General features: G+C 41.6%; 1 protein-coding gene across 7 annotated transcripts in view; it reads right to left on the bottom strand.

Moving 5' to 3' along the window:
- Positions 1-15,266, bottom strand: part of dennd1b (DENN/MADD domain containing 1B) — a 113,478-nt gene extending 98,212 nt beyond the window's left edge. For 3 of the 7 annotated variants that reach the window (XM_039812295.1, XM_039812296.1, XM_039812297.1), the window contains exons 1-2: positions 14,951-15,264; positions 14,275-14,339 (exon numbers count right to left, since the gene is read on the bottom strand). In XM_039812295.1, the coding sequence (XP_039668229.1) occupies positions 14,275-14,339; positions 14,951-14,967 (82 nt within the window). In that variant the 5' untranslated portion in view covers positions 14,968-15,264. Of the gene's footprint in view, positions 1-14,274; positions 14,340-14,950 lie in introns of all 7 variants that reach the window. The other 4 variants (XR_005640328.1, XR_005640329.1, XM_039812299.1 and 1 more) reach the window with 3 other exon arrangements.
- Positions 15,267-15,519: the final 253 nt, after the last annotated feature.

Genomic DNA, 15,519 nt, shown 5'->3' with positions numbered 1-15,519 from the left:
TATTGCCCAGCTCTACTGCCAACCATGTTGACTTTTTTTTTTATTTATTTTTTTTAGGTGTGGTCTCATGTGACAGAAACAGCAGCCGATAAGTATGACAAAATTTGGTTCATGAATTTACAACTTATAAAGTTTAAGAATGTTGGTGGTAAGGTTATTGTTACTCAATTACACATGCTTAGGGGAGAGTTCCTTTTCTAGTCTTTGAGGTGGTGGTTGCAGCATCAGAGAAAACACTGTGTGTAGCACAGCAGCTTCTTGAGGTGTGGAGAGGATCGATCTCAGTTAATGTCATATGGCACAGCACCCAGAGGCAGCTGTGTGGTGCTGATGACAGTGTAAAGCCTTGCCTTTGGCGGCTACATGCTTGGTGCTGCCGAGCTGCGATTTGAAGTTCACATGCAAAGGCTGACAGACAGACAGCTCTCAGTCAGCCAATCTTTCCACAGGGATGACAATACATCTGTTATCAAGCGCACGATAGAACAATAGTGCCTAATCCTTAACACATTCACAGGGGTCTCAATGCTCTGCAGGACTGATGGGCGAAATACTGACAGAAAAACACACACAGAGAATCATAACTTCTAAGATTATCCGAGATGGCCATTTGGAGAAAAAGGACCCTTGCAGTCCAGAAAATGTAATCCAATATGTAATGCATTATCATTCCTTTGCATTTCTATAGTATGATCTCCAGTTAAAGAAAGTCAGGGCTCCTATTAGACAAACTGACAAAATGTATAATAATGTATTTGGTTCATTTCACTTTGTGTGATCAGCATGCTTTCTGGGAATCTCATGGGAATCTGAAAAGTGGGCTCAGCCAACAAGTGACTCAGCAGACAGGACTAAGACATGTCAATAAAACTACAATCACTTTCCCACACAAACCCGTGTTTGATGCGGGTCATTAAACACACGTTCTACCCGCATTGGACCCAATAATATCAGACTGTTGTCACAGCTTTAATCCTTGTCATCCACAGTCACACAGGACCCAGAACTGGAGTTCCAGAGATCACTGGGTACAATAGACCTAGGGCCTTATCTTGCACCGGGCGCAGCGCAAAGCCGACGCAAGGGTCTTTGCTAGACGCAGTTGTTAATTTCCCTTCCAGCGCCCGCGTCGTTTAAATAACAAATGCCCATCTTTGCGCTAATGGGCGTGCTGGTCTTACAGGGAGGTGTGTTCAGGTGAATTCTTGGTGTATTGCTATCTTGAGGCAGCAGGAAGTGATCGCGCCATTGACCAACAAAAACCTGGTCTGAAGTTAATAGCGCAGCATTTTATTGTTATTTTAACAGCAAATTAGTAAAATGTGCCTAGGCTCGTGCACAGTACCTATTTATTCATATTCACACACACACACACACACACACACACACACACACACACACACGCAAAAGATTACAAATAAAAATATTACGGTGCAAATCCACCATCATAATAGCAATGTGCCAAGGTACAAACGCACCTGGCTTTTAAAGGAAATGGGAGAAGACATTCTGATTGGTTTATTGCATGTTACGCCCAAAACACACCTACGAATTAATGAAGACACTAAGTACAACCCTTTAGAACCATGCGCTCGGCGCACAGACCCTTTTTTCCGCCGTCAAACTAGCAAAAGTGGATTTGGACACGCCCTAAACGCACCTGCGCCAAGTGTTTCACGCCCTGCGCTTAGATCGTTAAAATAGGGCCCCTAGTATGGATCAACGACATTTCCAGGATAGTTGCCTCACAGCCTCATATCTGGCGCCACCGGATGTTCCGCCGGATGTCCCTCGCCTTCCGCTCTCTGTCTGCTGCCGTTCTCAAACTTCAAGCTCACAAGCTACACAGTGAAAATGGCATGTTTTTAAGAAAAGTTGGATCATGGAAGAAGGTAGGCCTGCTTGTTTTTTTTCAGGGAATGATTGTAAAGATTTACAAAGAATATGTTTGCGGCATTTACAATCTAACTGGGAAGTTTTGGACCGATTAGCGGGATTGCTGTGGACGAAGTACACACTGCGATACACTGGTAAGAGCAAATTACGTTTAACCGTGTATGCAGCTAATTTAAAAATAGCTCACGTTCCTGTAACAGTTACCTCGGAACTCGCTTCCCCGCTCTATATGCAAATAAACACATACATCATTTCTGTTTGCATATAGGCTGGTTGTGTGTGTGTGTGTGTGTGTGTGTGTGTGTGTGTGTGTGTGTGTGTGTGTGTGTGTGTGTGTGTGTGTGTGTGTGTGTGTGTGTGTGTGTTGTTGTTGTTACGGTCTGTCTGTGTGCCGACATAAGGATGTCTTCTGACAGGCAGCGGGAGTCTCAGTGTTTTCAGCTTCTGTGGTTTGAAGTTTAGTATATTATATCTGCTTTATGTTACATGTTCGCCTAAAGTGGTTGTCTTAACGTTACTGCTGACGAAGACAACATTTCCTGATTTTGCAGCTTCGTAATAAAAGCATTTATAACGAGGCACTTTTATTGTAAAGAATTTTTAGGATGAAACGGTTACACAGCTGCTGCTTTGACCACTCCGTTCACCAGCTTTCTCCAGAGATAAAGCGCTGTGTAGCTCTGGCAACGCGAGACTCATAAATAACCAAAGGAGACGACGTAAAAGCAGGAATGTCTGTAGGAAAATCCTACATATTGGTGAATTTGGGGACGTTTTATGAAACTAAAAATAACATTGTAAACCAGCAGCAGCCTTTTCCAGGCAACAGCCCTGCACAGAGCTATGTATTTTTGCTAACAGTTGAGTAGGCGGTCCTCAAGACACATTCCCATTCTCACAGCTATAAGAATGTGGACATGTGGCACAGACCTAGACTGGGTAAACCCAGCCCGATCTGCCGGCAATTTGATTTCGCCCTGCAGCTCAGGCTGGAAACCTACACGTTTATCTATCCTGCTTCCGTTACAATTTTGCGGGCACCAATCACAAACTGGCTTATCCACCTGGCGCGCTATTGGCGGGTTTAACACAATGGCGATAGAGAAGTGACCAAGCAGCTTCTGGTTTACATTCGGCCACTGAAGCACAACAACCTGTTGATGCCACCGTCGCTGCTACATCACCCGGATCGTTGGTCTGATTAGTTGAAGGACTATCCAATTGCGTACAGAGTCATTTGAACTATGCCCATTGATCACGCGTCTTGTGCAGTAGAAAATACAGAGCAGACTCCCCAGACTAATGCTCAATTTTAAAAGATTGAGCTTGGTCTGGTGGTAGCCAGACTACCTCCGAATGTGGTTTTAGTGATCGGATCTCAATGCGTCCTGAATGCATCCTGAGAGTTTTTTCACCAGTACTTAGAGCTGTCCACTTGTGATCCGATCGCTCAGATCGGATTTTACTACCAGGTGAAAATATGGTATAAAATTCCATACAAAAGTCTGGGGTCTAAGGAGAAAGGGGTTCATATCCTGTGCCCTAGAGGCAAATTTGTGATTTTAGGCAATATAAATAAAACTGACTTAATTTGAAAGCAGAGCAGCAGCTTATCAGTTCAGTCCTGGTCCGAAGCAGGTCCTGAGGCCCTGTTGGACAAAGCATGTTAGCCTATTTACTCTGACCATAAGCTTAGACCATAACCAGTTCCAATGGAGTGAGACCATCAGAAATTATTCCACATTCAGGAAATACACTCAACAATAGCAGTCAAGGTGCAGGTTTGGAAGGTACTATAAAATATTGATGGTGTGGAAAGCATAAGAGAGTGAGTGAGTGAAGGAGTGAGTGTGTGTGTGTGTGTGTGTGTGTGTGTGTGTGTGTGTGTGTGTGTGTGTGTGTGTGTGTGTGTGTGTGTGTGTGTGTGTGTGTGTGTGTGTGTGTGTCTATATGAAAACAAAGATCTTGTGGATGAATTATATGATTTGCAATGATAAATGGTCTCAGACATTCACAGAGACATCAAGATTGACCTATATTTTCTGTCTTGAAATATAGGCCAGAACCCAAATTAAGGGCCAGTAGGGCTACTACATGCATGTAAACGCCATTATCTTCACAGTAATTGTGTGGTGTTAGGCAACATAGAAGCAGTCATGAACGGAGAGACATAGCCTCAGGGCGTAGCTGTTGACATGTAAATAGTGGGAATAGAAGCTGAAATGACAGCACAGACAGTAGGCTTGTACAACTAGTTCTGCTTGACTTGGGTTTGGCCTTGGCCACAAAAATTAAGGTCTAAAGGACAACAGTCTAGATGTCAGGATACCAGTACTCATATCATGTCAATAAGTAGGTTGATTTCCTTAATTGCCGGGGGAAATACATTTCTGTCTTTTACATCATTTACCTTTTAGACCATTTTACATCAGTCTACATGGCAGCAGTCCTGTGAGACCACAAACAACCTGAGACTTCATCCTTTGTTACAATCTCTGCCTTTATCTGCTTTTGCCGTTCGTCTAAAAGTGGGGTTTAAAGAAGGCTGGATATCCTTAAGTCTCTCCTGCAAAATAAATACGCATCATTTTACATTAAATGTTATTTGCTAAATATACAATACAGATAAGTTATAGTTATGACAGTCAGAATCCTTTGAGAAAAGCTTTATGAGCCTCTTCTCACTGCACACGACAAGAGAAGTGGGCAGGTTGGTGTAGTCATGAGAAGTGAGTCATCCCCAAATCCTGTTAAAATCCTGTCATAAAATCTGCTCAATATGACAGTCACAAAAATCAACACATTTTAAGCACAGCTTTTTTTGGGGGGGAAATCCAATTTGGCAGACTAGGGACAGATTAACATCACTAAAGCTACATTAAAGCAGGAGCTGCACTAATCCTGTTCATTTGTGGGCTAAACTAGGCCACATTGGTATTACATCAATAAGAACCAGCCAATCATTGTTCTTTGACTCACAATATTTAGTGTGTGTGTGTGTGTGTGTGTGTGTGTGTGTGTGTGTGTGTGTGTGTGTGTGTGTGTGTGTGTGTGTGTGTGTGTGTGTGTGTACATGCTTGTGCCATCTGCTGTGCTGAACATGTACTCCTGGCCATCTATTGTCATCCTTTGACGTGATACATGTGAATGAGAGCTTAGCTTCAAGAGTGGTTTTTGGAAGCTGAATTCTGCCGGACAGTATCCTAGCCTTTGCTTTGCATGCTTTTTATTTTTAAAAACACATAAAATTCCCACAGCTCCCTGGAGCATAAGTTACGAGTGGTCACAAGGGAATAAATGAATCTGCCGTCACACAAAGATGCATAGCACACAGACACAATCAAACAAAACACAAGCCACCAACAACAATGCTGTGAGGCTGCAAGTGGGGGTGACGTGATGAAACTCCTCTGCATTAATCAAAATCATCTTCATTTTAAATCATTGATTGGGTCCCTACTTTTCCCCACTTTTTCGCCGTGGAAAGGGGAAGTCTAAAAATAGCCTGTGAGCGTCAGTGTGCCTAGAAGTCTTTCCATGTTCTCCCAGTCTGGCAGCATTAGTGAATTCAGATGAGCCTCCTGCAGCTCTCACAGCCTCTGTGTCTCTTTCTCATGCACACTTACACACATCCGTGCAGCCGTGCACATGCATATACAGCCATAAATGCACAACACACACTATTCACTTAAACATGTGCCTTCTATCACACACCAAACACAGTTTGCCCCTGGAGTTTCAGTACTGTGTCAGTGAATGGGAAAGCTCAGCCAGCCACCCCATCAGTATATAACCTCTCAGTTTATAGACTACTGCCATCAGCATATCCACCACCCGCTTCATCATCTCTCCCCCATCTCGCTCCCTTCCTCCCTGCCCCACCCCATCTCATTTTGCCCCAGTTCTTCATGCTCTGGCCAATAATGCTCTCTGTGCTCTGAAGAAACAACCATGAAGTCCACTCACAGCTGTCCTGCTGGTGGTGGATGCATGCGTGTGTAACCAAAACATGAATGTAGCGAGGTCACACGGTACTAGGGCTGGGCGATATGGACAAAATCAAATATCACGATATTTTTTACCAAATACATCAATATCGATACCGCAACGATATCCAAAATCTAAGACGATATCTAGTCTCATATCACGATATCGATATAATCGAAATATTGCCCAGCTCTACACGGTACCACCTGAAAACTCCTAGTGACTTGTTCCCTCTCTCCATCCCTGTTGGGCCTGTCTGTCCCTGTCACAGCGAGTGATAATCAGAAAGGATTGCACCTGGATTGTGAAAATAACATGTGACCACAAAGACAAAGGTCCTATAATATGTGAGAAGAACAGGTAGAGACAGGACATTCAAAGTGTGCGTAAAATGTTGACGTCTGAAAAAGGCAGCTGCTCCTGGACAGAATGAATGAACAGAGAATAACAGTGAGTTATGTGTCCACACAAACAGAGCCCTCTCCATCATACCCTGCTGCAAGACCAACTAAATCAGATTAACAAGTGCACATTTATTGCATTACTTTTTGCAGGCAATCTTGAATTTTCGTTGCGTTGTAATATTTGTAGGTTATCATTATTGGCAACGATATATAAACCTAAAATATAGAGATTGCAAAAAAAATTTCATTTGTGGTCTTACCTGGGTAACAAATCCGATGGCGTGTGTCTGCACTGGCAAAAAGCTAACTCAAACAATGATGAGTTATATATTTTTAGTCTAAGCTTCACCATATAATCTGAAACAGAACAAGCCGGGGTGAAATGTGAGGACAGCACTTGCTTCTCTTTTAAATAAGAAAAGAGCTGGAACTAAACCCAGTAAGCAGCAGGCCATCACACAGTTACTGAATGGATGAGTGACTGCGAGCAGGGAGCTACAAATGACCCCAGACACGAACAAAAGAACAAGGCAGTAGAGCACTGAGAGAAGCAGTAACACTAGCTGGCCAACTCTGTCATCTGGATAGCCAAAATGGAAATACAAGTCTTATGTCATAACTTACTGTGTAGTACGCAGGGTAATCTGGGATGAAAAACATTGCATTTGAGGGCGAATCCATCTCGGAAACTGAATTCACATTGCTAATCAAATCAAACAACAGCCTAGTCTGGATTTGTGAACATGTAACTATTCCAAAAATGTCAACCAAATTTCAAATGTACTGTCAATGACGCAGATCCAGGTTTTTGCTCTCAATGACACACTTTCCTTTTCTTTCAGTAATGTAATAGCACCCACACATATTTATGTCGCTTTTTTTTGTTTCAGTTAGAAATCACAAATCACAAATTACAGTCATTTCAATTTCTAGCCTGAGCTGGTCTGATGCAATTGAAACACCTTTTTAAATGTGGTTCTGATCTTCAGTCAGGTAATGCAGTTTTACTTATGATCATTTGCTGCACAACAATAGCGGGCAATTTGGACACAAATGCCCATCAAATGTCTAAAGTCTCAGTAAGTCAAAAGAAAAAGGGCATCAGCAGACAAACAACACTCCAAATATCCATAAACAGCCACCCTGAATGCAGACTAAAAAAAAACTAAAACTAAAAGTTGGACTGTGGGTCAGATATGAGCCTATAGACACTCAGAGGACATAGAGTGGGAGGGGATTTCTCAAAGTTCACTCACAGTGCAGTCATTACCATACCATAGCAGGGACGTTAAGAGACTTCCTCAATTGGCTTCAGAGGAAACCGATAAAAGACAACAAAGACTTGGATGATATCTAATTCTGTGTAAAAGAGCCAATTTAGCAAAGTCATATGGGTGAGACAAAAGGGAAAGGCAGAAGCATTGTGACATAAACAAAGTGTGAGACCCCAGGATCCTCTCAGGAGTGTGAGTGTAGGAGTGTGGCCTCTCTAATGACCAATCAACACCCTCCTTGCTGCCATGGCATCTGTTAGTACTCCAATGGCCTCCTGTCTAAGTGTGAGCCCACCGTGAACTCAACACGCTGCTGGAATCCAATCAGACCGCAGAACCGACAAAGCTTAGGGTCAAGGAGCAATTCTGACATTTTGCAGAATGTCAACGTTCAACCTTTTCTAAAAGTTCTGCTACACAGGAGTTTTGCGCTCTAATATTATGAATAAAAAAAAAAATTGTAAGAAAAAAAAAAAAAAAAAACTTGTTTTTTTAGGACGGGGGGGTGGGAGGGGGGGGGGGGAAAGGGGGTTTTTTTTTTTTTCTTTTTAAGCTACAGCAGAGAAGGAAACAAAATGATAACTAACTAGCGAACAGGTGACATTGTGAGACCTCCGGGTCCCAACGAAAAATGTTCTTAGGCTACAGAACAAAAGTATCTTTTCATAGTTTAACAAAGTGAAGTTATAAGCCCATATGAATCAAAGAGCATAATGTGTCTACTCTATCCTATAGCTTTCTGGTTCTCATACCTATGCAAGTGCACTTATATTTTAACATTTAAATCTCCTGCTGTGTATTTTAATACTAGTGAAAAGCTATCTTGAGATCTTGAAGCAGACACAAACTTGTCACTTACCTCAGACATAAAAAAAAAAGACATCCTCAATGATAAAGAACTGGCAGGCGCAAACTTGAGATGGAAACAAGTTAACAGTGCTTTCACCCATCTTCTAAGGCTGGAGGGTGTCATATGTTGTACAGACTGTAAAGAATGTCAGTCTATTGTAAGGCATGAAAAACATTCACAATCAGACAATGTAGAGCTTCCAATTTTTCTGACTGAGGGAAGAACGCAGAAAAAGATAACTTAAGTGTACACAAAAAGATGCAAAGCAAACCACACAGAAGAACCAGGGCCAGGTTTTAAACCCAAGACCGTAGTCATGAGGATTCAGTGCTAATCAAACTGCACTAATGGAGTTTTTTTTTTGTAAAACAGTAAATCGTTCCCCTAATTGCAGCATGAGTGTTGCAGTAAAATTGATACGTTGATCTATTAAGTTTATTGCTTTGTTACTGGGAACAATCTGGCTGGAAGGATTGGGTGAGGACAGGTAGCATCTGTCCCCACCTACTGCCTTGGCAGCATTAGCGTCATCTGCTAGCTTTGGCAGCATCTTGGAAGTACATCAATATGGCTTTATGTAGCCAGGGCCGCTAGTAGCTAGCATGCCAGTCACGCTCTCAGGCAACGCTTGCTCACAGCCTGAGCATCCACAGAGCACTGAGCCAACAGAGCTAAGCGGAACTGAGCTCGGGCTGAACAGGGAGGCCAGGTCTCCATGGACCTGCATGAGGAAAAAGGGCCAGTGTCTGTCATCTATCCACACATCCATGGTTAGAAGAGTGGGGCCAAGTCCAAATATGAACACTGCCACCGTTGTAGCTGTGAGCACTATTTTCTTGTCCCCCCCCTCCCCCCCACACCATCAACACTTCTGTTGAGGAATGTTGATGCTCTCATCAAATCTCTGTATTGCTGTACTATAATCAAATCTGTAAGGAGATGGACTTTTCTGTTTATACCTGCACCACTGATGTTATGTTGTTACCACAAGTGTTGCCAAAAGACGGTAAAAATTTAAACCTACCCATGGGAGTAATAATTGGGAGCTTATGAGACACTGCTAACAGCAGTGTACTTACTAGTCAAATCTGTATAGGGTGAGCATTCCAGTTTAGAGTTTATTTTAGTAGCACTGATTTTAGATTGGACCATTGTCAGGTTTTTATTACTGGAAATGCTAAGTGACAAAATGTGATGAATGGGCAACTTTACCTTTGAACGGTCTTAAACGATTCTTAGTTATGAGAGATGCACATTTTAAGCAACTTCAGTAAAGGTGCCCTGTAAGTTTTCCTGTAAACAACTTTACATTCAATGTTACTCACCAAAACTAGTTGTGTGTATCCTTGAGGTATAACGAATGTGTCAAGTGCATTTCTTTCCTCTTAAACATTTGCAAAGCACAATTCTTTATTTATTTATTTATTTATTTATTTATTTATTTATTTATTTATAGTATTTTAAATCCAGCATTGTTGACATCTAGGTGTATTAGCTTCAGTCTTCTTCCTCGCTGCCTTTGCTGGCATACTGCAGCATATCTTGTCATGTTAGCGTCACCTGTTGATCAGTGCAATAGTGCGGCATCACCCGCATGTGCAAGTAATAAATAAAACTACTAAACCAATAGAAACTTATAGAAAAACTCCACAGCGCTACTAGAAGCTCAAACTTTAATCAATCGTCCTCCATAATAATGATCAATAATTTATTTCAACACTGCACGTTTACGTTTAGTAAATCTTAGTATTTTAAATTTGCAATTGTGATTGATCACAGCACATGACTGTAATAAACTTGATAAAAAATTTTAATTGATAGACAGCCCTAATAATTATTAATAAAAATGTATTAATCCTTAAAGGCTTATAAAACACAAAACTGTATGTTATTCGCACGACATTGGCTTTTGTTGCAGCACAACCTTTCTAAATATTTGAACAAGCACAAGTTAAAGATCAATTTAAAAAAGCGTCACAATGTTACTCAAAAAACTGTCACTCCCGCTCTGTTGCTCATTATTCAGTAAATAGCCACACAATCAAACATAATAATTCTGCACAACTTGTGTATTGTTCTGGAGGACATTAATAACACTATTTGCAGAGCACTTAAACAAGGCTTAAGCCATTCTTTAGACAACAAAAAATGGCCTGTACTTTACAAATACCTATATACAATAGAAATTTGCATATCTACATGGTCAGGGGTTGGATATGTGCTGCTTAGTGTAACTCAACTTGTAGAATAGATTTGCACAAGGTTGAAAGAGGAAGCAGCAGCCACAGTGAACTGGCAGCTGGGTTTCTCCCGCTGGCCCCGCCCGCAAGTTCCCACTCGGCCCATAGACTTTACATTGTGGTGACGTCACGTTTTTTTTTTTGCTTTTCTCAGATTGAGGGAAGTCTTTCAAATATAAAAACTCCATGGAATAAAAAGTCAGAATAGAGTCATTACCAAGCTTGTTTGCAGTTTGAGGTGTCCTGGCAACAGTTTTACAGACGTCTCTTTTATAATGGTGACATATGGGGGAAAATCCTTTCCGAGTCACAGGGGGATTTTTCACTGCAATACCGCGAGTGGCCACTGGACAAAATCAGCGGAAAGGCTGAGCCCTGTTCCGGGGGGTGGGGGTGGGGGGCTAGACTGTATGCAAAGTCAGCATGGCTCCAGCCAATGAAACCACCCCCACAGATGGAACTGGTTTCCCGTGCCAATTTTGCTCCTTGCCAGTTGATATAGTTTTGAGTTAAAATCTTACAGTGATTAATTACTTATATTCAGATATATATTAACATTAATATTAACAATTCAGTACTCTGGTGTGGGCTTAAGAGAGCATGTCATATAGAGAAATATTAAGTTGTGAATTACGCTTTGCACAGTTCAAATGCCAAAATGTTGTAACATGTTGTAATGTAACTTTATAATGAGTCAACAATCAATCTATTCTGAGACTGTCAGTTTAAAAGGGTCACGTGAAACGTCTTAATAAAAAACAGGCTTATTGCAGGCTTGTCTGCAAACATGTGGGTGTTATCTGTACACATATCGCTGACTACAGAAGGTGTGAAACCCACTTAACACAGGAAGTTGAGGGATAGATGTACTGACCATCTAAAGGGCTAAGCTATAGGTCTATTAACAAAGGGGACTACGCTCCACACTACACTACAATGGTATCATGTAATGCCACTGCGCATAGATCTAGTTTCAGACCTGCAGGACCAGGATGTGGTACGAGTGGGGAAACTGCTGCGGCTCATTCAAAGAGGGCACCCTTTCAGACACTTTTAAGCATGGTATTACAAATCGCATCGCTGGTAGAGGGAGTATATAACTAAAATGCAGCCAAAGTCAATCTAAAATTAAACTTGTATTCCCTAAACTGTGAGGAGGAGATATGAGAAATATGAGCAAGCTGAAACCTTACACCACTTCTCCAAATGCTCAAATGTTCTTCGCCATGTTGCTATGACAATTTAATTATAGTCTATCATGGTTGCACTATTGTTTGTTTGCCTCTGTGAGTTAGTGGGAAGATAATGTGTGAATGTGAAGTGGTGCTTTTTGGCAAAGTACCTAATGTTTGGCTGTAGGAGAAACCGCTCTAGTCTGTGGTGAGTGACTGTGGAGGTTTCATAGCTGGCTAAAGCTGTTCTGTTATGACTCATAGCATTAACCCTTTCAGCTTGTGATAAACGTAAGAAACACAGAATTGAGACAAACGCATGACAGGTCAAATTTGACGGCTTAATGCATGTGTACATATATAAATATTCACACACAATTGCTCAATTCAGGCCTAGTACAATGATAGCACAGTTTTAGCATTCAAGAAGTATTTCATTTCAAACAGATAGCAGATAAAGCAAAGTTAAAGAAAGGGAAATTGATCAGATTCAGAGAGAAGTGAGTCATTCCTCAAATGGTTTATCTGAAACTACTCTTTTAAAAATCCACCACTACCCTAAGCCTCTGCTGGCAGACGACAGTATAGATACATCATGACAACATCCTCAACAGGGACGTTCTTATATCCAATCAGGAATTAGCACAGAAAGGCAGAGAGAGAGCACTTCAGTCAAATGACTGAGCAGAATGCGTACGTTCAATTTGACCTGAGTGGTGTTCAAACGTTGCTCTGTAGCTGTGCTCCAGGGAGCAGGAGCCCGGATATGAGCCTGACCCTGGATCATACCTGGGGGAAGTCGGTTATTACAGCGCAGGCCGGTGGTTTATGAGTTTGGTTCAAAATCCAATATCAGATCTACATCCAAGGACAAGTTTCAGTCAACTCTGGTCAGCTCAGCAGCTGCATAACCCAACCGTCCACATAACACCTCTTTAACGTCAAAATTGAGCGGGCAAAATAAGACAGCTGGTGTAATGTGCAGCGAAAATGTTTTTACACGATATTTGACTTATGGGTGACACTGGATATTGATGTGAAATATAGGTTACTTTATTTCCCATATTCATAAAGGTAGAATATAGTGTTGTTCTTCATTTGCCACAGTCATTTCCCGGACTAGTCTGAACACTTTTTGTCCTGGACACCACTGCAGGAATGTTTGACCACTGCAAACAGCAGAACAGTTAATGCAGCTCGCTGACCCAAGCATGATCTTTGTGGGGTCACGGTTACAAGAGAAATGCCTGCACTGGTTAACTTATGGTCCGGCTTAATAAAAGAATAGTGCAGACTGGAAAATCAGTCAAATAAATGAAGAAAGAACACTAATAAAGATCTATAAGCAGCTAACATGTGACATTTTACAGCTAAACTCAGTGTTGACCTGTTCTAGTCCTTAGGATCTTGACAGAGTCAACTCTGGAGCACACAATATAACACCACAGACATAATGATAGCTCTCATTGTGCAAGACTGGACTCAGTCATGCTGTGTAGTTCTGTAACGCTCGCTGTCTGACTTTTAAGCAGAAACACTGCTGCCAACGTTACATGACATCTTGGCTGTACAGCCTTACAATTACTGTAGTTACAGTAATTTTAACAAAACACATGGCTTACAAAAACATACAACTGGCAAACACACAAAAACATCTTTATTAACATGGATGTTAAGGCCACTACCAACTATTTTCATTGTTGAATACTTTTTAAAATGTATTATGAATCAATTAATTGTTTGGTAAGAAATTTGAGAAAAATGTCCATCAAAATTTCCCAGAACACAAGTTGACATCTTCACATGCCCAAAGATATTCAATTAACAGAGATATAAAAGCGAGGAAATTTACACTTTTGAGAAGCTGGAAACCAAGACTGTTCGGCTTTGTCGTTTGATAAATTACTTACTGTTAATAAATGACCGTAAACTTTTCTGACGAATTAAAATGTATATGCTCTATAGGGCTGCCACTAACAAGTATTTTCATTATAGATTAATCTGCCAATTACTTTCTCTATTAATAAATTAATCTTTTGGTCTATAGAAAATGTCTAAATGAACATCACACTTTATAGAGCCCAAGGCGATGTCTTCAAATATCTTGTTTAGTCCAAACATCAGTCCAAAACCTAAAGATATTTAATTTACATTGAAACAATGATGGAATCAGGTTATTCTGGGCATGTTTTGTTCTTGATGTAAAGCACTTTGGATACCTGCTGGTTGCTGTAAAGTGCTATATAAATAAACTGTTAATTGATTGATTGATGTTTGGCTTATAAAATGACTTTGATGATAGTGGAAATAATCAATGAATCGACTAATTGTTTCAACTCAACCTCTATTAATTATGCATGCGGTTTAAATGTTCAGAAACGTTTTCCTTTTACTTGTCTACACAAAGCAACTGACAGACAAATTATTAATGGAAATAATGACATCACCTACCCTCATTTTCAGATGTTGGACATGCCACCTGTACAACCAGATCAAAAGTTCTTTCTGGATTCTCCCTGTAAAGAACAAAACACTGTTTACTCAGGGGAGGTAAGGGGCCGCTAGGCTTAATGCACACAATCATGGGCAACAAGTGTGTATTCAGCATTAACACACACATAGCAACTGTGTTGAATTCCATTACACGTACAGGAGTATAATATCAATATAGTGGACCTGCCCTACTTTACGTCAGTCACACTGTCAATAGCGGTCAATAGCCGAAGATGCCAATAACAGCATATTAGCCGGTAGTGCATTATGTGAGAATGAGAAGCGTTCTTATCTCTGACAACATATCGGGACAAACTTGGGTCACAGGACCCGGGTCGCTCTGTCTACATCGTGTACACATAAACCTATTTAACGCTGTCTGCTTGGCTAGCGGAGCTGCTAATTGGTGGTCAGCTAGCAGACAGAGCAACAGACTGACCCACATGCTGTCGAGCCAGCTGGCCTGGCGGTTAAATCTACTGCTGGAGGTGGCTCAAATTACGGCCAAACATTCCTTAGTATTTCACATTCAGCTCCGAGTTAACGTTACGTGCCACACGATAGCCGTTAGCTCGGCAGCTCTATATCAAGAAGCGACATAGAGGGGAGAGAGACACTACACTCAGGGTCTTACTTTATTCTGCAGTCCATGGTTTAGCTACCACATCGCGACAACTCCGTGCTGTCGGCGGCTCTGCTCTGGCTCTGCTTGGCTGTCCGAGAATATGTCCACCTCGTCCTTCCTCAGTCTAAACCGTCACTTCTTCTGCCTTATCTGATACCGGTCGAAAGCTGCCGCGACCGCATGCTTGGAGGTGGGTTAGTGTAGTAGTTTGTGCCGTCCTTCTGCCGTTTAATGTAGCCTGAACCCCCCCAGTTCAGCACCACGGCGTTTATTTCCCACAACAAACACCACTCCAGGAAGTGCTGTCAAAGATTTGGTGACGTCAGCGCGTCAGATGAGCACCTTGCTACTGCTTGTGCCTGCAAGCATCTCTCTTCCACTTAAAATGAGTAACACAGCAGACCTGAGCCCTGTGATTCATGCTTCTGATAAGAAAACGTGTTTCCCTATGAGACTGCATTATTAGTTCAGTAATTGTAGCAGCCGTAGCCTTCAGCAGTGGCTCCCAAAGTGGGATCCTGGGGACCATCAGGGTCCTTGAGAGGGCTTCCAAAATAAAAGGTAGTTGAGACTAGCCT

Source organism: Perca fluviatilis, chromosome 9 (genome assembly GCF_010015445.1).
Source record: "Perca fluviatilis chromosome 9, GENO_Pfluv_1.0, whole genome shotgun sequence".
Lineage (NCBI taxonomy): Eukaryota > Metazoa > Chordata > Actinopteri > Perciformes > Percidae > Perca > Perca fluviatilis.
This window is presented reverse-complemented; position numbering and strand designations above follow the sequence as displayed.